At 43.0% G+C, this 27,845-nt stretch overlaps 1 protein-coding gene and 1 pseudogene across 1 annotated transcript; one reads left to right on the top strand and one right to left on the bottom strand.

Annotated features, from left to right (window-relative positions):
• Nucleotides 1-13,611: 13,611 nt before the first annotated feature.
• Nucleotides 13,612-14,565, top strand: LOC121133282 (heterogeneous nuclear ribonucleoprotein A3-like). The gene has a single exon (XM_040729370.1). The coding sequence runs from the start codon at nt 13,664-13,666 to the stop codon at nt 14,183-14,185; it is 522 nt and encodes a 173-aa protein (XP_040585304.1). The 5' UTR covers nt 13,612-13,663; the 3' UTR covers nt 14,186-14,565.
• A 6,050-nt stretch (nt 14,566-20,615) lies between these two features.
• On the bottom strand, nt 20,616-26,891 carry LOC101825148 (annotated as a pseudogene).
• Between the last annotated feature and the right edge of the window lie 954 nt (nt 26,892-27,845).

Genomic DNA, 27,845 nt, shown 5'->3' with positions numbered 1-27,845 from the left:
CAAACCAGCCCAGACGACTTTGCAAGGTGACACTGGCACTGGAGCTGTAAATGCCGCACATCTCAGAATCATAAGCTGACGTCATTGTCTTTGTCCTCGTTGGGCAGCAGGGTGATGGCTCCCCGCAGCTTTGTCCCCACCCTGGCTGCTAAGCATTGTCCCTGACATACTGGGTGGCTGGCTTCTTCTTAGTGCTCAGTCCTGATCCCAGTTACACCATGGCTCCCAAAACTGTTGTTAAGTTCCATCAAAGTAAGAGAAGACAGAATAATAAAATTAGCTAGATTTATTTGCATTTTAAATTTCCATTTCTAACCTTAAAGAATGAGAAGAGAAATGGTTCCATGGAATTGTGGAAGGGGAATTGGGGCCAAGCCACCATGTACTTAGACTGAACAGGGTTGGTCCCTTGTATCAGACACACACCTACCCCAGATATTCTGTTCTTCCTTATTGTTTGGGAATTTCATACATGCATGTCTTGATCAAACTCATTCCTCATTCTCTCCTCTACAAGGCCTCCTCCTTCCTTCCTACCATGTTTCCTTTCCAACTTCGTATGTTCTTTTTCAAACTCATTGAGCCCATTTAATGATGCCTGGATATGCCTTAATGTTGGGCCATCTACTGGAGCATATGGGTAGCCTCTAAAGGCCCATATCTCTGAGGAAAGTTTTCTTTCCCTCCTCCAGCAGCCATCATACAATTTTGTTTAAGCATTCTTCTATGTGGGATCCAACAGTTTGCGGTGGGGAAGGAAGGATTTCCCAGAAGAGTACAGGGCCATGCTTTCCTGATGATGGAGCAGCCAGTGACCTCTGAATGGACTATGGCAAGGGGCTTTCCAGCCTTTACTCAATAGGCATATGTTGAGCATATATGGTGCTTGGTTCTCACCCTTTCTCCGTGAATAGAGCAAGCCCTGGGTATCCCAGCTTTGGGGGCTGACACTGGGGAAAAGGAAGAGGACCTTGTGAGCCTAGGGACTTGAGCTTTTGGGCAACATAAATGTCCACAGAGCTGAAGCAGAGAGTTCCTCGGAGACACTGATATTGGTGGTTGCAGGGTGAAGAGATCTAAAAGTTAGCTCTTTGCTTTTTAATGTAACAGAATGACTTGTACTTGAATATTTATTTTTCTTTCTCTTCACCATCCCTTTCTCCTTCCCTCCTTCCCCTTTTCTTCTACCTTCTGTCTCTGTCTTTCACAAGTATAGAATTAAATATACTCCCTCCCATCTCACGACTGGGACTCACTCTTCTGGTTTGTGCTAGGTAGAGTTTCCTGAATCCATTTCTCATGTGTGCGTGAGTGGGCACACACATGTGTACATGTGTGTGTGTCTGTGTGTGAATATCTGTATGCGCATGTGTGTGTGTGTCCATGCGTTCTGTGTGTGTGTGTGTTTTGTGAGTGTCTCTCTGTGTGTGAGTGTCTGTGTGTGTTTGTGAATGTTTGTATGTGCATGTGTGTATGTGTGTGTGTGTGTGTCCATGCGTGCAAGTGTGTGTGTCAGTGAATGTCTCTCTCCGTGTGTGGTTTGGATAGCTCTTTTTGTGGTTGTTTTCTCCTCTTCCATTCCCTCTTCTCCAGTCTCCTCATCTCTGTGGTAACCTGTCTAGGAACCCTTGATAATGAACTCATATCTTCCACTCTCTCCAAGCCATCCAACCTGACCTCAAGCCTTTTGGGAAATGCTCTTCTCATGACAGACAGGGTTCTACAGCTCAGGCTGTTCACCTATTTCTCCGTGCCCATGACTATCATGTAGACAGGGCGTTGACTGCCTACATCACAGTTCCTTTCCCTTCATCTATGCTTCCCTGTCCGTCTGTGAGCAGTCACGTTGCACATTTTAAACACATATAGTGCTAGGCTGATGTGGAGCTCAGTGGTAAAGCATTTGAGTGGTGTATAAGAGTTTGGGTTTGATCCCTCTACTTGTCTCTATTACTGTGATGATATATCAAATGGCCAAAGCAACTTATAGGAGGAAGTTGTGGCTTATGTTCCCACAGGAGGAAGAGTCCACGATAGCAGGGAGGCATGACAAGTAGCAGACATCAAGGCAGGCTCAGAAGGCTGAGAGATCACATCTTGAACTAAACGCTGGAAGCAGAGAAAATGGACTGCAAGTAGGGTGAGACCTTGAACTGGAAAGCCAGCCCTAGTGACATATTTCCTCCAGGGAGACTGCACCTCTCAAACCTCCCCAAACAGCATCACCCACCGGGGAGCAACTGTTCAAATGTTCAAGACTAGCAGGGATATTTCTCATACAAACCATCGCAATCCCCATCTTGGGAAAGGAAAAAAAACAGTCATTCTTTCTTACATGACATAGATCCCATTTTCTAACAAAACAATAGGACAAAAGAAACCCCAAAATCACCTATTCACTAACTCTGAACAAATTCAATGCCATTCTTCCACTTGGATGGCAGCTTCAAAATTCAGGTGCAATGGTAATGCCAGCTAACAATTTTGAAGTGCTTACTTTGTCTTTGGTGGACTGCTAAGCATTTTTAAGTCACCGGCAGTGGATAATAATCTCTCATTTAATTCTCTCCACACTCCTTCCAGGTATGTGTTGAGACCTTACGGGAGAGCCCACAGTTGTGTGGCTACACATGGGACAGAGAACAGGCAGGAAAAGGAAAGAGAGCCTGGGAGGTTTCCTGTTCTTCCTTTCCTGCTTGATCATAGGGTGGGGTAGACTGCATGTATCTACTTTGCTCTTCTAAGTCTTAGGGAAGCTGATAAGTGCTACAACATCCACCTTTGCCCAAGCCTGACCTTCTTATGACTCCCATGTTTAGTATCTCAGTTCAAACAAGACCTGGGCTGAATAACCTCACTCACGACCCCAACTTCTAAGTCTCTGGGATGGATCATTTTTAGTGCTTAGTCCTGGAACGAGTACCATCAACCACTGTGGCTTCTCATGACACCCTGCTATTATCAAATCCAAGTTATTTGTTGCATGTAACATTATTTTTAGACCATTCGCCACAACAAAAATGACTGAATTCTGGTAAATTCAGTGTATTACTTGGTGAGACCTCTTAAAATTCTTTATGTAATATCCAATAAAGTCAAATCTAATTCTTACAGAATAAATTGGACCCAAGTTCTATAAAAATAGATTTTCAGGGAAAATGGGAAATTGACAATTTCCCTAAGAAGTTCCTATGAAGAAGTAGTCTCTTCCATTTGACTAATGACAACGAAATCAGGCATTCCTGTATTCTTTCTTTTCCCCTTTATTAATGAATTAGAATACACAATTGATTTAAAATTAAATAAAAATCTCATAAGCATCATTCACATCTTCATTACCAGTCACTTGAGCTTTGTAAAACTGGATTTCCATTTCAATGGCTTCATGTCAAAATGGGAGTTCACTGTGGTTGTGGAAGCCCATCTGAGAAGTAGCCTGACCCTGCTCAGCCTGCAGCAAGTTCAGGCAGCTGCAGTGGGCACAGCCTACTGGGGCACGGGTTTAGTAGCAAGAAAGGTACTTGAGGGTCACAACCAGCTGGGCCAAGGAGTACAGGAAATCCTCAGCTGACTGCAGAGTTGTGGGCTCCTGAGAGTTCCTCTCCTGACACTTCTTGCTTAGATATTTCCCCTGTGTGTGAGGAGACTTCTTTGTTCCCAGGCTGTCATCAGTAGGTCTCCAGCAAATCTGCTTCTGCCCAGATTTCCAAAGGGGCCATAGACATGCTTTTCCTTCACTAGGCAGTTTTGAAATTCTTAGGCCGGGGGATGGGCTCAGACTAAGACTCTGGGGCAACAGTTTTTGAGGAATTTTTTACTTCATGATTCACTAAGCTGCAATTGAAAATGTGAGAACACAACGTTACACTGTTAATTCTTTTCTAATTCTGACTCTGTTTTCAAGAAGTGACAGATTTCAGAATAACTAAATAATTTCTAGTGTCACTTTTTTTTCCTCCCAATATTAGTGTCACATGTGAAACCTGGTATTTTGAGACTTTTCATCACCCATCTGGCTCTCTAGGAATCTTTTTTTTAAAAAAAGTATAACTTTTAAAAAGAAAAGAAAACATTTTAAAAGAATGTTTGCAAGTATAGACTGATGTCCATTTGATTTCCTTCATAGAATCATCTATAGGCCATAATTCCCCAAGCGTCATTTTTTGAAATCTTACATTCCTCACTATAGACTGCTAGTGAAGCCACACTGTAGCCAGATTTAAGCGAACCTGTGTGGATGCACAGCTGGAGAATGGGAGGCCCATCTTGTGCTTCACGAGAGAGCTGATCCTGGCTTCCCATGTTGCTTATGCCCCACCAAACAGAATCACAGTCACAGGCGGCACCGTCATCCCTGGGTATAGGTGGGCTAAGTGGGAGATCCCTTAGCTGCTCATGTGTCCTTGGAACATGTGGTCACAGGCATTTAAGAGGCTAGTTAAGCCAGACCTGATGGCTCAGGCCCATAATCTTACCTAGGTAGCAAGAACTGAAGGCTCACTGTCTTCGTGAGTATGGCTGTAGAGTGAATTTAAGACAACCCTGAACTGGACAACTCATGAGACAATATCTCAAGATGAAAAAAGGATTCGGGGATGTAGGTCAGTGCTTGAGTACCTGACTAGCGTGCCTCAGGTCCTAGATTTAATCCTTAGTACTGGGAAAACAAAAAGATAGAGGACTCACTCTGGGTGTGGTGACATGTGTCTGCCATTCCAACATTTCGGAGACTGAAATGGGAGAATTTCTAGTTTGAGACCAGCAGAGGTTACGTGGTAAGACCCTTTAAAAATGAAAGTTAACTGTAGGTGACGGTGCATGCCTTTACTTAAGCACTCGGGTGTCAGAAGCAGGCTGATCTCTGTGAGTCTGAGGCCTCGGCTACCTAGCAAGTTACGTTCTAGTGAGACACTGTGTGGAAAACATAAGCAAACAAAAAATACACACACACACAAATCAAATGAACAAAAAGTAAAAATAAGTAGGGGCTTGCTCCCGACCTCTGTTATAGGTGTATGTTTTGTTTTGCTTGCTTGTTTGTTTGTTTGTCCTTTCCAAATGTCCACACTTTCGCAGAGCATTTCTCAGTGGCTGCGGACTTTCAGTCAGCTCCACAAAGTTACCAAAATATTACCTTGCTATAACCCTGTGTTCTGAAATGAGTCCTGAACCCTGGTTTCTTTGCCCCGCTCTCTGCCTCAGTTTCTCTTCTGGCGGTGCTTCTGTTAAGATGAGAGTGACAGCCCAGAGAGTGAGCAGTGCATGAGTAGTCAGTGGTTACTACCCATGCACACTCAGAGAGATCCAACCCAAAGGAAGGTTGGCAGACAGAAAACCAAAACAAAACCTAACAGTTCATTTTAGAAAGCAGAAGAGCTTTACCCCAGAATGCAGTAATGAAGCCCTAGTAAGGACTCTGACCTAGGTGTGACAGTACTCACTGCATTCCCAGGACTTAGGAGGCTGAGGCAGGAGGCTCACCAGCTCCAGGCCAGCTTGGGTTATGAAATGAGGCTGTCTCAAAAAAGGAAAAAAATCTTTTAATATACTTTACCACTTTCAGAACTTAACTGTCGATCATGTATTGATATGCCTATATGCCAAAATGTGTGTTTAAGAAGATAATTGTCTTAGGGTGTCCATTGCTATGATAAAACATCATGACCAAAAGGAACTTGAGGAAGGGAGGGTTTATTTCACCTCACACTTCCAGGCAATACCCCATCACTCAGGGAAGTTGGGGCAGAAACTCAAGCAGGGCAGGAACCTGGAAGCAGGAACTGTTGTAGAGGTCATGGAAGGGGTGCTATTTACTGGCTTGCTCAACGGTCAGTCTGGTGGGTGCATTTGCTCAAGTGAGGGTTCCCCCTTCCAAAATGACTCTAGCTTGTGTCAAGTTGCCATAAAACTAGCCAATCATACTCAATTCTAATTTTAAAATATTTACTTTTATTTTAAGTAGTGTGTGTGTGTGGAGAGAGAGAGAGAGAGAGAGAGAGAGAGAGAGTTAGCCTGCACATTATAAATGTGCACTGTGCGCATGCCTGGTGTCCTTGGAGGCCAGAAGAGAGCATCAGATCCTGCAGTTATAGATGGTTGTGAGCCACCATGTGGTTGCTGGGAACTGAATCCATGTCTTCAGCAAGAGCTGCTTTTAACCCCTAAGTCACCTCTTTGATCCTGACTTAAAAAAAACAAAACCCAGCTATAGCTGGGCATGTACACCTTTAATCCCAGCACTCAAGAGGGAGAGGCACTTGAATCTCTGAGTTCAAGACCAGTCTGGCTTACAGAGCTAGTTCCAGGACAGTGAAGGTTACACAGGGAAACCCTGTCTCTACAAACTTAAATAAATAAACAGATGGTGATAATGAGTCTAGAGCTTTACTTCCTTAACACGATAAAATTATCATAAACACATGCACACACACATGCAAGCTCTCACACTTTCTGCACTATCTATATCATAATACTGTGTTTTGTAGTAAGACCTTCATGAAAAGTGTTTCCACTAAAATGAATAGTAAGTCAAGGCTTCCTCTCTTCACTGATTCTATCCAAACCCGTTTCAGAATTACTAGATAAAAAGAACTCACGTAACAAACTGGGAGCCATCAGTAGTGGGAGGCAAAGGCAATATTTTCTACACCTGCTGATGCAAGGATTGCATAGATGGAAAAAGCACAGAAAAATATTAAATAAAGCTTTAGATAAAAGCAAGAGAAGTGGTGACCAGTCACTGAAGCGGTGATTAATAACAGTGGCTTTTTTTGCCCAGCAAACACCAGACAGGAAAGAAGGGGAGGCTGCAGCCTAGCCACTTACTCTACATTTTTCAGAAGTTCCTCTGTGATGAGCAGTGGGAATGCAGCTGAACCAGGACGGAGTCATTTCCAATAACCTGTTTTGCAATAGAAGACTTGAGCGATGCATAAACTGCAAACACACAAATAGGCAAGGCTTCCGGCAGTGAGAAACGCTGCGGAGGAATTCAAGGGAGTGATGTGCTGGGTAGCAGGTAAGGACAGGTGGTAGTAGGAACTCTGCATGATCTAGAGAGACTGGGATGACTTCCCTCAGGAGGCAGAATTGGCAGACACTTGAAATGAAGCCTGTCAAGGAAGAGCCAAGGACAGGAAGTGCAGATGAAGGCCAGGGGGAGAGAAGAAAGAGCCAGTGTGCCCAGGAAAGCAGCTCACCTTTGGATCATATTTTGGTGCCACAGAACATCACTGAAGGACTTTGAAGGATACTCTGGTATGACGTCATGGGTTGTAAGAAAGCTACTGCTGGCAGATGTGTGGACAATGGGCACTGGAGAGTGGATGGAAATGAGTCTGTGACCCAGAGTCAAGGAGATGGCCTGCGGTGACTTTAGGGAAACAGGCTTAGGTTTGCTCTGCATTTAGATGCACAAAGAACCAACAGTACTTGCTAACAGATTGGTGCGAGGGATGAGTAGGAGGAGAAATGAGGGTGTAACTCAAAGATTTCATTCACAATAGAAAAACAAACAAAAACACAAAATGTCTAAGGAGAAATCACACAGGAAATGTCCAAAATCTATGTGACGAAGGCTCAAAATCTTTTTTGAGGGGTTTAAAGAAAAGAAAGAAGAAAGATAAAACTAGAAAGGGTGTGTGTAATAGAGACAACTTTGTACTTTCAGACAAATAAAGACGGTTTGAAGAAATCCAACTTTGTGCTTTAATTACATCAGAACTTAAAAATGACAAAAAAATATTACCAAGGTTCATTTATTTGGGATTAAGTTAGGATAATTCTAAAATAAAGAGAGCAACAGCAGAACAGTCTCCATCAGCTACTAAAATATAAAACAAAGTTACAATAAAGAAAGGTGCAGAAAATGTCTAAGTAGGAACACACTAATGGGATCAACAGATCTAACAGCCAGACCAGGGATAGACCCAAACACAAACCCAAGCAGAAAACCCGTGTTTCTATATACATGTTGTATGGTTTATCTAGTCCTTTAAACACATAACATGGGCTGGAGAGATGGCTCAGCTGTTCAGAGTATTTGCTGCTCTTCCAGAGAACCTCAGTTCAGTTCCCAGCACCGCTGTCAGGTTGCCCTCAACCTCCTGTAATCCAGGGGATCTGGAGTCCTTTTCTGGCTTCCACTGCATACACGTGTCATACACACACACACACACACACACACACACACACACACAAATAAAATAAGTCTTTAAAATAAAAATAATAAGATGCATAACCCAGCATCACCATTTTAATTTAGAATAAATTCAAATATATCAAAGACAAAAGTAAATGGATAACTTTATAATCTTAGAGTAAGGAAGTACGTTCTATGCATAATACAAAAATTAAAAACCATGTGAGAAACTCACATGCAAACTCAAACTATGTAAATATAGAAACCTGTGTATATGCCAAGAACCAAGCAAGCAAACAAAAACCTCAAAGTTAAATTTTAACTGAATTCATCAAATTCTGGGGGTTTAAATCTCATCTATTTGTTCAAAGTTTTCCAAGGGTAACTGCAGCCAAATATCTGAGTGGTTGGATTGTGTTCTTCCAGAAGCCTTGTTTATATCCTACTCCCAGCCCCTGAAAGTGTGACCATTTTTGGAAGAGGGTCTTCAAAGTTCTAATCAAGTTGAGATTCAGCCATATTGGATTGGAATGGGCACAAATCCACAAATGAGTGTCCTTAGAAGAGAAAACAAACACATGTGCGCGCACACACACACACACACACACACACAGAGAGAGAGAGAGAGAGAGAGAGAGAGAGAGAGAGAGAGAGAGAGAGAGAGAGAGAGAGGAGAAGACCTTGGAAAGAGGATTATAGAAGCCACAAATTGAAGACACAAGATAAGTAACACCACCAATTACTGTAAGCCCCAGAAATAGTTAAGAGAGTTGAATGAATTCTTCCTTAGGATATCAAAGGAATGGCTCTACCAGTACCTAGATTTCAGATGTCTGTCCTCTGGAACACAAAAGGATATATTTTGTTGTTTTGAGCTGTCTATTTGGTGGTGATTTCTTACACCACCCCAAGGAACCATGCACACTAATGTCTAATAGGCATGTTGGATTTTATTGAAATGAAACTCCTCTTCAGTGTTCTCTAGAGGAACAGAAGTGAAAGGATGAGTATCCACATTAACAGGGGATTTATTAGAGTGACTTACAGGCTGTGGTCAGGCTAGTAGAACAGTAGCTCTCTCCCTTTAGAAAGGTCAAGAATCTGGTAGTTGTTCAGTTCACAAAGCTGGATGTCTCAGCTGATCTTCAGTCTAAGTTGGAATTCCCAAGAAGTAGATTCTAACACCAGCAAATTGCTTCAGCAGCAGGATATATGAACTTGCTAACTAGAGTGAGGGCAAACAGGCAAAAAGCAAAAGCTTCCTTTTATGTGGGATTACCCCACAAGATGCAGCCCAGATTTAGGGTAGATCTTCTGACTTTAAGTGATCTAGATTAGGGTGGATCTTCCCACCTCAAATGATCAAATCAAGAAACTCCTCCACATGTGTGCCTGGATGCTTTTGTTTTAGTTGATTTCAAATGTAGTTAAGTTGATAACCAAGACTAGTCATCACAATTACACTAACTCCTCAGATCAGTGCACAATTTAAAACTCATAGATTGCTTATTTCTTGAATTTACCATTTAATACTTTTGGATAATAAATTTATGATAAGTAGAAACCTCAATACAAAAACTAACCAAAACATCAAATAGTAAAATTCAACATAGTATCCTAAAAGCAACATTATTTTTTAAATCTGAAATGTCCTCATAGGCTCCTAGGGGAATGGCTCCATTCTTGGCATTTTCCAGCTAGTTAACACCTGAGTTATGGGCTCAACTGGCAAGATTGGCCTAAGGGATTCATCCAAATCAGGTACCCAGCCTCCTTTCTCCCTAAATTGCATTGCCTAGCATTGTATGACAGCCTGACTGCCGGTCCCTTCTGCATCCCTTCTCAAACCCACAGCATCATAGTCTTAGGACCTCTACTTTCTCTCTTACAAGAACATGGGATGCATGAAGGACAGCCATCAGTAGGTCTGATCAGTGTATACTCTAGTCTGCCTTTCTATTAGGTTTGCTAAGGACGCATGTGCCATACATATCACACCATGACCTGGATAAGCTGTTATCATGAAAGAATAAAAACTGTCATTGAGTGCCACGTGATTCAAAACCTTAGTCCCACAACTTTGGTATCTGTACATCCTTGTTTTAGAATTACTTTATGTTGATCAATTGGTCATCAACTGTAGTAGTTCCAGTGTGTTGCCATTTGTCTTATATATGCATTAATATTGTACTATTTTATTTTTAGGTTAGTTTTTGTGTAGTAGTTCTATCTATCTATGGTTTTAATTATTTGTCTAAATGTACTAAATGTCAAATTCCAGAAATAATCCTTAAGCTTTAACTTGTGTACTGATCCGAAGAAGAGTGTAATGAAATCTTGGGCGGTCTCACGACATCTCACCTGGCCTTGAATCATTCATTTGATCAGTGTATCCATTCTGTATATGCTAGTCACTATCTAGTCACTTAGTAGCTACCAGGGTTATTAAATCGGCTGTTGAGGTGCTGCAGTGTTGGTATTCCAGGGACCCTACTATGTTACGGTGGAAGTTGTGGAGGCTATTTCACAACATCCACCCCCATTCACTGTGCTCCATCTCATCACCTAGGTAGTGCATCATCTTAAATCATCATCATCACCATCAGAAGAAGAAGAAGGAGAAGAAGGAGGAGGAGGAGGAGAAGAAGAAGAAGGAGAAGGACAACAAGAAGAGTTTGCTGTGCCACATCTAAACACCGATGAACTGAACTCCTGGAACCCAGCTGCAGAAAGGGAGGAGTGATGAGAATAGGGACCAAGACCAGGCTGGTGATACCCACAGAAACAGCTGACCTGAACAAGCGGTAGCTCATGGACCCCAGACTGGTGGCTTAGAGGCCAGCATGGGACTTATCTAGACTTCCTAAATTTGGATGTCAGTGAGGAGGCCTTGGCAATCTATGAGGCCTTGGGTAGTAGATCAGTACTTATACCTGGCATACGAATGGACTTTTGGAGCCCATTCTACATGGAGGGATACTCTCTCATCCTGGACACATGGGGGAGGGCCTAGGTCCTGCTCTGGATGAAATGTCAGACTCTGGAGATCCCCCCATGGAGGGCCTCACCTTCCCTGGGGAGCAAGGTAGGAAATAGGTGGGGGGTTGTGGGGGTTGGAGGGGGCGAGGGAGGAGGGGAGGGAGAGGGAAGTGGGATTGACATGTGAAGCAAGCTTGTTTCTAATTTAAATTTAAAAAATGAAAAAAGAGTTTGCTGCAATGAGATATTATTTTAGGAGTGGAGTATTCTGTCACTGTTCCCTTTTAATTGAAACATTCCATCTTGACGAATGGAAAAACTGTGAGGATCTTGAATTCACGAGAAACCTGCAAGACTTAGGAATCTCATAAAACTTACAAGGCTCATGAGATTCCTCCCTGAGCTTCTATAAGCAGTAGACAATTACTGAAGAAGATAAGAGTAGTGTAGATGTCTGCAAGTTGTACAGCAGAGTCCAGGTTTCAGGAGTGTCACCTATCCTGGAGTGTCTTTTGTTAATGAAGCTTCTTGGTCCCCTATGTTCCTGTAAGTAATCCCAATAAACTCACTAGCTCTGCAAGCTGACTTTAAATGCAATTATTTTCTTTGGTTTCTCATTGCCCTTACTGTATGAGATGACTAGAAACAGTCTCTTTGGGGGAAAATGTCAAAATGTAGATGGAGGCTATAGGGGGCATGTTCTCATAAATTGTATTACGTGTTGATACACATGTTCCCTTGTATTGTTAGTTGTTATTAATCTCTTTCTGTGCCTAGTCTGTAGTTAGTTTCCTCACAGGTATGTTTATATAGAAAAATAGCACATTTAGGGTTCAGCGTTACCTGTGGGTTCAGGTATTCTTTGGGGTCTTGGAGAATATGTGTCCTACATGTAAGGAGCAACCACTGTATTTAAAAACTGACTGTAGCTTCTGGAAATCTTTTGTTTTACCTTTTTCAGCCTCACTCTACACAGTGGGCCTGTCAAGATGTCTGATTGCTACGTTCTATAGCTCTGGATGAACGAATGATGTCTAACTAGATCACCATCAGAACTTTTCAAGTTCATTCTTAGATGATTAGCCTAAGTAACTGCTCCTCTATCAGTCGCTCAACAGCAGTGGAAGGGTGTCCCTTCTATGTGTCACTTGGGGCCACCAAAAACATTGGTAGTTTCACTTGCTAACAACTTAGTCTCATGAAAATTCCAGCTTGGTAAAGCATTAAAAATGTTACTCTCCCCCACAGTACCCCACCAAGTCCTACTTAATATATGATAAAGCCTTCTGGAATGTTTCCAAAGATCTCTGGTATGTTCCTCGTTGCAGAAAGCTGAGGCTGTACCCACCTCCAAAGTGGACCCCTTCCTTCAACTTTCAGTCATTCAAACTCATCACATTCTTTCCTTGGGCAAAATGGACCCAGAAATACCGTGAGCATTAGAGCAAAGTCAGAAAGTCGGCATCTTAACATCGCCGATTTAGGCACCAGCCAGAGTGGGAAGCTGCCCACCCCACCCCCGCCCCCACCCCCACAAACAGTTTTCTAGTAGAAAGGTTAAAGGAAGGAGAGGCTGAATGTATTAACTGTCTCCTTGGCCCCGCTGCTGCCTGACTTCCTTTGGGCTCAGCAGACGGTATTAGGCGCCAGACACACATGCACGGTGCCATTTGCGAAGTCTGTGTTAAAGTTGACTTAATTAGGAGGGTTTACCTCAAATACATGCTTAAACGGATTCTCCTAGTGGTGCAACATTCTCATCTACTGCCTATTGCTATGCTGAAGAAAGAGATGACGAGCACAGAAAGTAGGCAGAGGCTCTGAAGTCGTGTTTACATGCATTGATGTGCAGCAGAGAAAGAAAATGGGACTGGGGTCGAGTGAACTCCTGTAGGATAAATAGAGATAAATAATTCAGACTCTCATTATCATAGAGGCATATAGCTCCAGTGCATGGGAGCATCCTGCCTTTGTGAGAATTGGTATGCAGAAGGTATTCAGAAACTATAGCGTGTAATTTAGCATTAATATTAACATAAATCCAAGGCAGGAATTAGCAATATTTCTAAAGTCTTATAGGATAACTGAATTCACACTATATTGTTTAGTCCTCCTGGGCATTTTTAGTAATCGGATAATAGAAATGTTGAAGTAGTTGAGATGTTCTTTATATTGCTCTATGAAAAGATCTTAACACAATGTCTTTAGTAGACAGTTTTGATAGAATGTGTTGAACAAAAAAGAAATATGCCTATTTTGGTTATATGGGTATGTTTCATTAGCTCAGCCTGCAGCGATATGACATTACATTCTAAAAGGAATACAATTAATAACAATGAGAGTTTTTTTTCCTCAAAGAGTGTAGCTGGAGTGGTTGAGCACGATGTCAGGGCAATTAAGTCGAGGCACTGCATTACCTTTGTCTGAACACCGGCAACATCGCCCTGTCTCAATGTGTTGAATAGTTATTTCTTTAGAAGAGAATTTGTCCACACTATTAATGGGCATAATTGTGAGGTGAAAAAGGCTCTTTCTAAACAAGAGATGCAGTCTGCTGGATCACAGAGAGGTCGTGGAGGTGGATCTGGTAACTTTATGGGTCGTGGAGGAAACTTTGGAGGTGGTGGAGGTAATTTTGGTCGTGGTGGAAACTTTGGTGGAAGAGGAGGCTATGGTGGTGGAGGTGGTGGCAGCAGAGGTAGTTATGGAGGTGGTGATGGTGGATATAATGGATTTGGAGGTGATGGTGGCAACTATGGTGGCGGTCCTGGTTACAGTAGTAGAGGAGGCTATGGTGGTGGTGGACCAGGATATGGAAACCAGGGTGGTGGATATGGTGGTGGTGGAGGAGGATATGATGGTTACAATGAAGGAGGAAATTTTGGTGGAGGTAACTATGGTGGTGGTGGTAACTATAATGACTTTGGAAATTATAGTGGACAACAGCAATCAAATTATGGACCCATGAAAGGGGGCAGTTTTGGTGGAAGAAGCTCAGGCAGTCCCTATGGTGGTGGCTATGGATCTGGTGGTGGAAGTGGTGGATATGGTAGCAGAAGGTTTTAAAAAAATACAGCAGAAAAGGGCTACAGTTCTTAGCAGGAGAGAGAGCGAGGAGTTGTCAGGAAAGCTGCAGGTTACTTTGAGACAGTCGTCCTAAATGCATTAGAGGAACTGTAAAAATCTGCCACAGGAGGAACGATGATCCATAGTCAGAAAAGTTACTGCAGCTTAAACAGGAAACCCTTCTTGTTCAGGACTGTCATAGCCACAGTTTGCAAAAAGTGCAGCTATTGATTAATGCAATGTAGTGTCAATTAGATGTACATTCCTGAGGTCTTTTATCTGTTGTAGCTTTGTCTTTCTTTTTCTTTTCATTACATCAGGTATATTGCCCTGTAAATTGTGGTAGTGGTACCAGGAATAAAAAATTAAGGAATTTTTAACTTTTCAAAAAAAAAAAAAAAAAAAAAAAAAAAAGAAGAGAATTTGTAATTTATTTTGATGTTTCCTATAATTCAGACCACTATTATAAAAATGATTTTTTTCAGGTAAGAAAAAATCTTTTAAAATAACTAGGCAGTAGAAATTAACATTTCTTTCAATTGGCATAGATTCCACTATTTTTTTTCTGGAAGGGAATAAATGGCTGTGAGGAAAACGCACACGGTAACTTCTGGGGATTAAACTGAATCACATGATCCTGTTGGTAAAGCAGGGATGTATAGAACAACCAGGCGTCTGTGGAGTCCATGCCCTGTGCAAGAGCAATCCAGAGGGAAAGTTGTACTTTGAGACTATTAAAATAATCACCCAGGGTATTATTTTATTCAGTATTAACCTTTATGTTTTATGTTAAATGACAGTGAAGGTTCTGGAGCATGGTGATTCCCCTGAGTCGCAGTAGCTGAGATTTCTTTTATCTCTAAAGAGATTTTAATCCATTCTGCGATGTTGGAACTGCTCTTGCTTCCCTTCACTGGTCAGTTTTAATAGGCGTGACAAAAGATAAAATGTGTTGAAACATGAAAACTCTGCTTTTTAAAAACACATGATGGAGAAGGTTCTTTAAAATCCCATTTCTGGGGCTGGAGAGATGTCTCACCTGTTAAAGGCTAGGCTCACAACCAAAACCCCATTTCTGTATGCCCAGTCTGGCTCAAGCTTCCAGCGCTATGGCAGCAGGGGTTGGGGGGAAGGGAGGCAAACAAACCCATCCATCATTTCTGCTCACCCAGGTTTAGCCTGATGGACTTGCCTTGGTGGACATACAGAGCTGTAAGCAGGTATCTAGAAATGCCACTGTGAGTCTGGGCCTTCAGGTATTAATACCCAACTCTATTTCCACTCATGAGTGATGTATTAAAATGTTGTAAGTAATAAATTGTTAATCTTAGAGGCTCTAGGTGATTTCTTACTCACACAGAGACTTAGTTAATGTAACACCCAGATCATCGCTCTGACCGCCTGTTCCTTTCTATGTTATTCTCCCTAGCCTTCCAAAGGCAATCAGCTCCATTGCCAACTCCCACTGTCTGTAACCACTGCTTAGTTCCTGCATATATGCAGACGCACACACCTCTTCAGACAATTAAATCACACCAAACTGCTAGGGGACAGGAGGCCTCCATGTGTTATGTGAGCAGCCCCCCTCCCCTCCTAAGTATTATTGACAAATCCATCAAGGGCAGTGATGCATTGGCTTCCACCTTACCTAGAAGGACACTAGGGCAACGGTGACATGCTGTCACCGTGGTAACTGCGGTTGAAGTGAACAGCCTGTTAGGATAGGTGACCTCTGTTGGCAGTGAGCCTAGAGATGTAGCACTCACCCGGCTGCCATGTCATGGGGACCCCAAGGAACAGCCCAGTGCCCTCAAATTGATTCATTAGGCCCTAAACGTATCGATCGCTCCAATTTGCAGGAATTTATTATATTGATATTGGACTGATTAACATTTTGTGCCAGACTGGTTCGATATGTGCTTGTAACAGCTTTTAATGATTAATTGACTTTTATGATTCCATCTCAGGGCTGTCAGTGAGCTGTGAACTGTGGGCAGGCTTGTTCCTTGACTGTCTCTCCAGTGGCACAGGGCAGTGATTGAATACCTAGGAAATTAGTGTCCTTGCTGTCTCATTTTATGAAAGATAAATGCTATGACATTTAATGCAGACCTTAATTTAGAACAGAACTAAGCAGATCATTTTGCAATTTAATCATAAACAGGTAAATATCAAAACTTGTTTAGCATTTTACAAGTTAAGCACACAGAAAACGGAGGCAAAGTAGAGAAGGCGACGAGGGAGCCGACAAGAGGCAAAGTAAAATAACGTGGGTTGGAACTGCACAGCAATTTAATAATCACATAATTTATTAGGGGCAACATTCGAGCCCATTTTTCAGCCCAGAATATACTGCTCTCATTCACTCGGTGGCGAGCCCAGGGCGTGCCGCTTGGCACAAGCCGTAAAGTTAGCATTTACCTTCAGGGCTGCAGACAACCCTGCAATATTGCCTGGTGAGTCGAGGAAAATACATTGACTGATTTGCCACAAAAGTAAATAGCAGAAAAAGGGACAGGCTCCAGTTTAATATGTGCCCCTGACATGTAATAAGGGGAATATCGCATTCAGCGTGGTTTATGTGTTACCTAAAACAACCATAAACATTATGAAAAGACGGCAGGAAAAATGAGATTTTATTGTGCTCGCTAACAACAGAGAGAGAGAAAGAGAGAGAAGGAGGAGGAAGGCTGGGGGATGCCAACTCACACCTCTTGCATTCATATTTAAAGCATATTTTCTGCCTTTCATTTTAATTAAAAGACTTAAGTTAGGGAGAAACTGTCTAAACATCATGTCAAATTATTCATGTTTGTACATATAAGGAATGAGATGAAATGGTTCCGTGCACGCTTCTCCCTTTACTGTTGATTATTTTTCTTCCTTGCTGTGCAGAGTGAGGACACCTTTATCTGATGTGAGGTTGTCAGGCGATGCATAAGCTAACCATTTGCAGTGTACATATTTCATGGCCCTCATCTGGGGTCTGCTCAATCCATAGCCATTTTCTTTGCTCCAGTTCTACAATCTTGAAAAGGATTGGAAAGTCACCCAGCCTGCTACCCGCTACTACAGAAACATCCCTAAACATCTTGAGGCTTTGATCACTTCTAAGTGGAGTCCAGGCTGTCTCCCTACCTCCCTCACAATCTGGGCTTTCAATCTAATTCACTTCTACTTAAGTTTGGAATGATGGCCATTTTTTTTTCTGCGATTCTGGTGTGGCGGTAAGAATAAATTAACTGGACTCCTGACTATCTGTGTTTCTATACTTCTGTACACAGCCCTGCAGTTGCATACATGCACACACACACACACACACACACACACACACACACACACACACACACCAGTCTTTGAATACATGCACCTTATGGTGAGGCATTACTGTATAGCCCAGGTTGTGAGCCATGATTACCATCAGTAGCCCTTGCTTATGAAAGGCACCGCCATTCCCCTGTTCCGTGCCTGCCACCCAGTAAGGTGCCCCCGTCCGAGGTGGAGCTCAGAAAGCACCAACACCCCCCTTTTGTTGAATCACACTCCCAAACAGCAGAAGGCATTTTCAACATCTGCCCTTCCTTTGATTGGACTCAGGTCTTCTCCCTATGGGGACATTCTTTTCTGAGACATCTTCAACAGGCTGGCATCATTTCCTTATACTGAGTGAAAACTCGACGTGGCCCATTTTCATCTGGCCCAGCCCCACACAAACAGCCAATAGGCTGTGGCACAGCCCATGTAAATAGTCTGCAGAGAGATGTGTATCCTGAGGAAGGAGCTGCCTCTCCGCATTGCACCAGCATACTACATGCCCATGTGCAGAGGGAAGGCAGGGGTTGCTTTCCAACCGTTCCCTTTACTGGTGGAAAAGACCAACCTTTCTTGCACCCACCCCTGCAGCCTCCGCTACATCTGCCCCCCCCCTTTTTCTTATTGCACCACAAGCGGCCCTTGTTTCCCACAGGCTGAATGACTGAGAGTTTTTCTTGAGACTCCTGCTGCAGGTCATGATAGCAGTGCTTTAGGAGGTGGGACTACTTGGAGGAAGTGTTCCACCACCCACACCATGAGTGAAGGGAGTGTGTACGAGTCCTGAGTGGCTGAGAAAGAAGGAAGAAGGTTCTGGATACAAATTTGCACTACTCCCCATGATCCCAGAAGTGGAAGGCGTGTGTAGGGAGAGAAAACAGAGGTGTTCTTCATTGTTGGAAAAGTATCTTCCTGTATATTAATCTAATATACAGGAATATACAGCTGCCGATTCAAGCTGAGCGAAGGCTGTGCTCGGCCCTCGTTCTGTTGAATAGAAGGTGTGTGATACAAACGCACAGGGAGACCTCACAAGCAAATTGCAGATCCACTGTGTTGGTCCCGACAGTTTCCCTCACCGTTTTCGTGTCTCATGAGCGTCACACGCTTGTCCTCCCCTTCATGTCAGAGCCCCGATCTCTTCACCTGGACACGATGCACCTGCTTCAGTCCCCAGCATTCGTTTCCCAGGGAGAGTTCCAAGACTCAGAGAACACACTCTTGCCTCTTCTTTCCAATCACTAATCCAGTACCTTTCTATACCCATTGTTTTCTGGTTCTGCTGTCAGCTGTGAGGCTTATTATTATCAGAAATTCTGTGATAAATTTAACAGTGGAAAAAAGTAAGGATTTCCCCCCCCCAGTGGACAGATGGAATATATTATCTCCTATTCTTTGCCTATTAATCTTCAAAATCCTTATCTTTCAGTAAACATTTTAATTCAGGCAAAGAAAGGTACACGGGTAGGAGATATCTTACTTCAAATTTAGCATCTAAGGAAAACATTCAAAAGCAAAACCCAACAAAATCTAGAGTTCTTAATTTTTAAATATTTATTTTTAGGGACTGGAAAGATGGCTCAGCAGTTCAGATTATTTTCTGCTCTTGTAGAGGACCCAGGTTCGATTCCCAGCACATGGTGATTCATAACCACCAAGTTCCAGGGAATTTGGTGCTCTCTTCTGACCTTCAGGGGTACCAAACACAGATGACATGGTACACATACATACATGCTTGCAAAACACTCACACATTAAATTAAAATGTAAGTCAAATTTATAAAGATTTTAAAAAGATTTATTTGTGGCTGGGCAGTAGTGGTGCATACATTTAATGCCAGTGCTTGGGAGGCAGCCTGAGACAGGCAGATCTCTGAGTTTGAGGCCAGTCTTGTGTACAGAGTGAGTTCCAGGATAGCCAGGGCTACACGGAGAGACCCTGTCTCAAAAAACAAAATGCAAACCAACCAAACAAAAAGATTTATTTGTATTATTTGTGTGTGCGTGCATGTTATTATTATGTGGTGCCCCACAAGCAAGTCCAAGGTACTGGGAAATGAAAGACAAGATGTCCAACCGCTTGTGCTAAGAGAATGCATCTGCCGCTTTTATTGCCAGGAGAATGCGTGTGTATATGTCTTTATTGCAAGTGCTAAGAGATTTCTATCTCTGAGCAGGCTTATATACAGGCTTGCAGCACAGTGGAGAAACCCCAGGTGTAAGAGCTCATGTTTTCCTCATGCTAGATATTGATTCCAGACAGGCAAGGCCAGGGCTGTAAGCCAGGACTAGAGAACAGGATGCACCTGTTGCTATCAGCTGACAAACAATGCACAGAAATCTGTGGGGGCTGGGATCCAACAGTGATATACATGAGGGTGCAGGCACCTGCAGAGAGGGCATCAGATCCCCTGAAGCTGGAGTTATAGGCAGTTGTGAGTCACCTGATATGGGTACTGGGATGTGAACATGGGCCATCCGTAAGTTCAATAAAAATAAGTTTTTTTTACAATGTCTATTTTAAAATATATTTTGAAAAAATAAGTTTTATGATACATAATATAAAATTTTTATTTTATGTGAATGTATATTTTGCCCATACACATGTCTGTGCACCATGTACATGGTTAGCACCTGTGAAAAGGGTGTCAGATTTCTTGGAACTGGAGTTACAGAGGGTTGTAAGCCACCCTGAGGGTGCTGGGAAGAGAACCTGGGTCCTCTGTGAGAAGTGCTTGCGGCCACCAAACCATCTCTCAGTCTCTCCAGCCCAATCAAAATATTTTTCTTCATAGATTTCGTCCATCAAATATAGAAGAGATACCATGGTATATTTTGCTCCTCAATTATAACATATGCAAAAGGCATACAGTACACTGCATATACCAGAAATCCTAGCACCAAGTATTTCACATTTCTATATTAACGCCTCAGTTATATGTTGTAATTTTAATTGAGACAGTCATTGCCTTTTAAATTGATGACATAAAAGTTAAGTAAACATGATCCCAGCACTCAGAAACCTGAGGGAAGTGGATCAAAATTCAAGGCTAGCCTGGGCTACATTGTTAGACTCTGTCTCAAGAACAATAAAAAAGTTTTGATGGAACAAATCATCATTGATTTGAAGACTTACTCGTTTTTATTTTAATTCTATAGTCATATTTGTATGTTTCTAATCTGAACAGGAAAAATAACTTGATTCATGTCTGTATTCATGATTTTTCACCATTGTGTTCTAAACACCTGACAGAAGTAACCGAGGGGAGGAGAGACTTCTGTTTGGCTCACGGTTACAGAGGGCTTCGGTCTAACAGAGGCAGGAATGGCAGCTAGATCATATCATGGTGAGCTAGGAAGCAGAGAACAGAGAAAGGATCAGGTAGGGTAAAACCTTCAAACATCTGTCCCTGGTGACACACTTCCTCCAGACCGGCTGCTCCTCCTAGAGGCTCCATAGCTTCCAGAAATAGCACCACCAACTGGCAGGCAGGTGTTGGAAACAGGAGCCTGGTGCAGACATTTCCATTTAAATAATAGCACTGTTAGTCTTCGTGGGTGACTACAGCAAAGGAGCACAGAACTAGGCGGCCTCTGCGGAAAGAGAATTTATCACTCACAGCTCTAGAGGTTAGAAATCCTAGCTCTGAGTGTCGATGTGGCTGAGCTCCAGGGAGTGCTCTTTGTAGGCCTGTAGACCTCCTGCCTTCTCATTTGAATGGTTGAGATTCCTCCTAGTTCTTTGTCCCATTCCTGAAGGCTCCACCTTGACACTAACCACCTCTCCTAAACCATACGTCTAAAACTCATCATACAGGGCTTTAGATTGCAACTTATGAATATGTAGGGGGGCATGAACAGTCTATAACATTTAGGGCAATGTTTTTTCTCAGCTGTTTTAGTAGCCACATATGCTGTAGTTTTAAACTTAGCCAAGTTGATCTCTTCTGTCTTCATAAGGCCTCAGAAATGAAGCCGTTATTGGCTTCCATGTTGTGGCCTTTGAAAAGATGCTGAGACGTTCTTGCATGCTTCCAAATATCTCGGCTTGGTGGGAGTACATAGAAAATGTCTCATCTGGGGTTATGTCTCACTTTTTATCTAAATGTTCCAACAGCATGCACACTAAACAGCTGACCTTGGGATCACCATTGCATGATGACTCATTTCTTTCCAGTCCAGTGATTCCTTTGCATGAGGCTGGAGGACACCTACCTTACCTCCATCACTTTGTGGACAAGGTAAGCCCTGCCTGGCCCTAAGTCAGTCCCATGCCTTTCTGGGGAATGTGTAATGTTCTTAAGAACCTCAGTGAGCTGGAAGGCAGTGTTTCTGGGGACAGTGTGGCTGTGTGGTAGTGTTCCCTGCTTCTAGCTCTTCTCCCTGATCCAAGCGGGAAGAGAAAATGAGGAGCAAAGGGAACTTCCTTGTTGCTTCTCTCCCAAGTGCAGTTTTAGTAAGATGCACAATTCCTATGTACTTGCCAGATTTGGGGTACAGGAGCCCCCAATTCTGGGTGAAAGAACTACTAGAAGCTTCTCTAGAAATAAAGACTTAGCATGAGGTAAGGTATTGCTTTCAGCTTTTGCTTCCAACCCTGACTGGCATATAACCTCAGGAAGCTCACTCTCCAATGCTGGCTCCACTCCTTCCAGTATATGTTGAGGACGCTTCACGTTCAGAATACAGTACCACCTACGGTAGCATTCCTACACTGGTATCTGCACCCACTATGCCTCCCACCCCGCAGAATCATCAGGTGTCATCAACACACAGGTGTGCTTTGGGGTGTGTGAGAGAGAGGAGAGGGAGGGAGAGAAAGAAGGCCATGCTGTACCTGTGTAGGTCAGAGGACAACCTCGGGTATCATTCCTTGCTTGAGACAGGGTCTCTTGTTCACTGTTGAATGGATGCCATGGTGACTGTCCCACTGAGCATCTAAAAATCCTCCTGTTGCTATCTCCTATTTTTCCTTGGAAGATCAAGGATTATAAACATGTAGGCTACTGCGTCATGATTTTACATGGGTCTAGGGATCCAAAGTCAGAAAGTCAGTCTTGTACCATAAGTGCTTTCTCCACTGAGCTGTCTCCTCGGCCCCTCACTTGGGTTTTAATAGCAAGCTAGTATGATGAAAAAAAATAAACAGGGTTATTTAGGGTAGTGAACTTGCTACATTTTGCTGTGACAAACTTAGCTTCAAAGAATGAAGGGTTTAGGCCTTGGGTAGTAGATCAGTGTTTACCATGGTGTACAAATGAACTTTGGGAGCCCATTCCACATGAAGGAATGCTCTCTCAGCCTGGACACATGGGGAAGGGCCTAGGTCCTACCCTGGATGAAATGACAGACTCTAGAGATCCCCCATGGAGGGCCTCACCCTCCCTGGGGAACGGTGTGGGTATTGGACGGGGGACTGGGGGACTGGTGGAGGGTCAAGGGTGGAGGGGTGGGAGAGGAAGCTGGGATTGACATGTGAGCAAGCATGTTTCTAATTTAAATAGAAAATATATTTTTAAAAATGAAGGGTTTATTTTAGCTCACAGTACCAGGGTACAGTCCTTCACAGTAGGGAAATCGTTGTGGTAGATGCTTGAGGCAGCTGATTACATCATATCTACCCAGTCAGGAAGCAGAGCTAAAGGAATGCTGCTGCGGGTCTCCCCCACCTCAGTTAATCTCATTTACATATTCCCTAACACACACCCCTAGATACTTGTCTTAAATGTGATTCTGGATCTTACCAAGATGACAATTAATATTAACCATCAAAGTTATAAAATTTGCCATGTATTGTATGAGGGTGGTTCTTCAGGAAGGTACACAAGAGTCAGAGCCCAAGGTCCTCGATGCTCAGAGAGCCAGTCTGTGCTGTGCCTGCATCCAGGGCCTGACCTAAGGCATCCAGATCCCATAGGCAAAGACAATGCCTTCAGGCAGTTATGAGAGCCTGACTTCCATAGAGGCTCATATGGGAATGAATCACTCCAGAGAGAGTGGACACAGAGCCCGCCATGAGGTTTCATCCAGGTTCAAGGAGTGATATGTGGAACAGCGGGACACGGGGCACCATTAGTAATTAAAAAGAGGAGAAGTCTGAACCTGTAATTGTGGTTCTGAGACAGGTGATTTAATGATAAGTGTCAAATTTTCTAAGGGGTGTTTGGATGAATAACATGATTAAGCCAAGAAAAACAGAGTGAATATTAAAACATGGGACATTCATTACAGACTGACCTCTGACTGATAGGCAGGTCATCATTCCATATGATCTCCAGTCAAAGTTGCCGGATTCTTGGGACTTTTGCTTCCACACTCTTTGCACTGTGCCAGGTTTTGGATGTGTGCAGACAGCTAAAGGCTATCGTCTCCACCAGACATGGGGTTGAGGGTAGCAGAACAAACACAGAGACCTTTGCAGCCAGGTTGGATCTGATTAGCAAGAATCTGTAAGAGTCAGGAGGATGAAAAACATGAGCTGGAGAATTCTGAGTCATTGTGGCTGCCTTGGGATGAGGAGGAAGTCCCAGCATAGCATCCCTTTGCTTGTCTCTGCCTTCTTCTGAGATGCTAGGCTCTGGTCCTGTGTCAAGTTCTACTTCATGTTGAGTAGATTCCCAATGCTACCTGCTATCTCTCATGTCTTTGTCTCTGTCTCTGTCTCTGTCTCTGTCTGTCTGTCTGTCTGTCTGTCTGTCTGTCTCTCTCTCCTAGTTAGTTTTTATTATTAACTTGACACAAACTAGTCAGCTAGGAAGAGGGAACCTCAGTTGAAGAATTGCCTTCATAAGGCTGGTCTGTAGCCATGTCTGTGAGATATTGCATTGATTGATGGTTGATGCTGGAGAGCCCAACCCACTGTGGATGACATCATCCCTTGGCAGAAGGGCCTAGGCTGCATAAAAAGGCTAGCTAATCATAATTCCTCCATGATCTCTGCCTCAGTTCCCACCTCTAGTTTCCTATCCTGATTTCTCTCAGTGATGGACTATTACCTATAAGTGTAAACCCTTTCTTCCCCAAGTTCCTTTTTGGATACCCTAGATATTGCAGATGCCATGAACATGGGGCATCCACCAAGGACATCAGAAAGTATGGACTGGAACCTTCCTGAGTCTACAAGACAAGTTATGTATGCGTGCTGGCAGAGTTGGAGCCTTTTGGAACCCAGAAGTCCGTGAATGAGTTCTGGACACTGACCACTGAGCAACAGGATCTGATTGATTACACTGCTCGATTTGGGGTTTTTCTTTGATCTTATTGTTTTTCTGTCTTGGTTCTTCTCTTTTAAAATAAGATAGTCTCCCACAAACATGGCCACAGGACAACTTGACCAAAGCAATTCCTCATTTGAAGTTTCCTTTTCCTGGGTGTTTCCAGATGTATCCAATTGACAATAAAGGCTAATCAGGACATATACATACAGTAATTAAAAAATACACATTGGATCTTTAGATTAAAGCCTAGTGTCACTATGGCTGATGCAGAAGAGGGCAGATCAGCACAGTTATTTCCTCAACACTGGTCATGCCTAACATTTAGTGGCACCCTTTCTGTGTGCCAGGTCAAGCTCTTGTGCTGTATGTGTTTGGTCTTTCTTAGTCTTTACAAAGATTTTCACAAATTCTACTGGGTATACAAGCACATGGAGACACTGAGAAGCAGAAGACCATGCAGTTAATAGACAAACCCAAGGTCTCTAGACTGGCACAACTAAATGCTGGCAGTTGGCCCGCCGTCATCTACAGCAAACATTTAACACGATGAATGTGATGATACTTGTATCTATAGAATAATTTCACATAACTGAATGCATACATAGCTGTGCCTTAGCAGTTAGTTATTATTACTTAAGCACCTGCCTGGTATAAATCCTTTTGCATTCACTGTGTCTTAACCCTCACCCATCTCAATTATGTCAGTGCAATAACCGTCTTCATTGAAAACCACTCAAGATCTATGTGGGTGAGTCTAATCCTGGACATTTCTTTTCCTTAAGTAGAGATCAACCCTTGCCCTCTGCAGAGGACTCAGAGACTGCCCCCTTTCCTTAGTGTGGCTGTGTCACATAAAGCATGGATCTATTCTCTGCCCCTCAAAGGGCTATAGGAACAGTTCCCTCCTTAGTGCAGTGGGATAGGGGTTTTCAAAATAAAATCTAGTTCCAAGGTGAGCAACAGAAGGTATTTTCTAAGAGTGGAGGTATGGCTGTGGCTCTTAGGAGTGCATCCGTATCTTCCTTTCTTAAACAGTATTAAGGTCCCAAGTACCTCCATTGACTGACTGAGAACTTGAAACTTAAGATTTATATTTCTTTTATTTTTATCCCATAAATATAAATATATAGATATATTCATATATGAATATATATCTATAGTCTAGATTCTTCATGTGGGAAGGAATGAAATATGTATAATTTCCCTAGTTCCATACTTTTTTCTACAGATAACATAATTTCATTCTTTTTTTAAGATTTATTTATTATATATGCAGTGTTACAGATGGTTGTAAGTCACCTTGTGGTTGCTGGGAATTGAACTCAGGACCTCTGGAAGAAAGGGCAGTGCTCTTAATCTCTGAATCATCTCTCCAGCCCCATCATTCTTTTTTAATGTTGTTTATAAAGCAAGTTTATTTCTACAGAGGAGGTGTCTTACCTTTGTGTCCAGGGAATAAATAGAAAGAAACTCAACCTCTCAGAACTGGGTCCCTGAGTCCTTGGCAGCAGTATGTCATTTCACTGTCTTTACTGAGGACCAAAGATGTAGAAATGATGAAGGGTTAAATTAGTCACCAGTTGTTCAAGGTTACCCAGGCTCCAAGGTGGACATGACAGATTTTCAGGACCAAGAGACCTGTTGTCAGAATGAGGTAGACTGAAGGTAAGCAAGAGATCAGCCTGGTACCAGGGCAAACAGAGCCAGGCTGGATGCAATGTGACATCCTTTGCTACCTGCTGGTTTTCTAAAGCTGCTACTTGCTAGAAAGGAACCAGGCATCTTGACAGCCAGTTCCTCAGAGACTCATTCTCTAGAGAGACCACACAGATATCACATGCATGCATGGTCCTAGCCCCTTGTACCCTGCTAACATCCTCAAAGTGGTACCTTGAAGCTCCTTCACCCACGGGTGAGCCTGAAGCTCCAGAACTTCCACAATCAGACTCTGGTAGGTCATGGCGTGGCAGAAAACTTGGTTTTTCTGGACTGATCGGAGGTCATTGACATCAATGGCCCTAGTGGAGAGATAACACAGAAGACATCTCCGAACAGTGGACAGTTTCTGGTGGGCTCCATAGATCTGGGACTTGAATCTGGAGCCCTGCATGGACCTGAGAGGCATCAGTTTTCCTGGGATTCCTGGAGCAGCTGGAGCAGCTACTACCGCCTCTTTTTTTTTTTTTTTTTTTTTTTTGAGACAGGGTTTCTCTGTGTAACCTGGCTGTCCTGGAACTCACTATGTAGACCAGACTGAGCTCAAACTTACAAAGATCTGCCTGCCTCTGCCTCGAAAGTACTGGGATTAAAGGCTTTATTTCATTCTGCTTTATGACTGAACAAAGCTTTCTCAAGTATGTGTTGCACACTGTCGTTATTCATTCATCTGTTGATGGACATCTTGGCTGATTTGATAATCTGGGACACTCGAATTTAAGAAATACCATTATTGGTGATGACTAATATGCAGATTTCAAACGTGTAGTCTTCAGGGCAAACAACCGTCTCCAGCAGAGCTGTCTTCTCCAGTCTATCACTTGCTTCACCATCTCTTCAACTTGTTGCTGCACTTTGGATCTCAAATGTCCCCAAAACCTCATGGGCTAAAGGCATGCTTGCCAACCTGTGATGGCGCTGGGAGACAGTGGAACATTTGAGGGGTAGACCCAGGTGGCAGGAAAGTTAGATCGCTGTGGGTGTGCTCTTGAATAGAATATTTGGACCCATTCTAATTTGCTTTCTGTTGCTGCAGTTTAGAAAGGAAGGAAGGAGGAAGAAAGAAAGAAAGGAAGGAAGGAAGGAAGGGAGGGAGGGAGGGAGGAAGGAAGAAAGGAAGAAAGGAAGGAAGAAAGAAAGAAAGAAAGGAAGAAAGAAAGAAAGAAAGAAAGAAAGAAAGAAAGAAAGAAAGAAAGAAAGAAAGAAAGAAACCACAACCAAAAACAACTTGGGAAAGACCACAAAGGAATGCTGCTTTCTGGCTTGCTTTCCCTGGCTTGCTCAGCTACCTTTGTTATATGGTCCAGGCCCATCTGCTTAAGGATGACACAGCTCATAATGGACTGGGTCTTCCAACATGAATTACTAATCCAAAAAAAAAGCAAAAAAACGCCCCCCAAAAAACAAAAACAAAAA

The sequence above is a fragment of the Mesocricetus auratus genome, unplaced genomic scaffold (assembly GCF_017639785.1).
Source record: "Mesocricetus auratus isolate SY011 unplaced genomic scaffold, BCM_Maur_2.0 Super-Scaffold_100021, whole genome shotgun sequence".
In the NCBI taxonomy this organism is placed as follows: domain Eukaryota; kingdom Metazoa; phylum Chordata; class Mammalia; order Rodentia; family Cricetidae; genus Mesocricetus; species Mesocricetus auratus.
This window is presented reverse-complemented; position numbering and strand designations above follow the sequence as displayed.

Excerpts from the sequence above, each read along its gene's own strand:
- LOC121133282 (XM_040729370.1), top strand. The coding sequence starts at position 13,664 with ATGCAGTCTGCTGGATCACAGAGAGGTCGTGGAGGTGGATCTGGTAAC.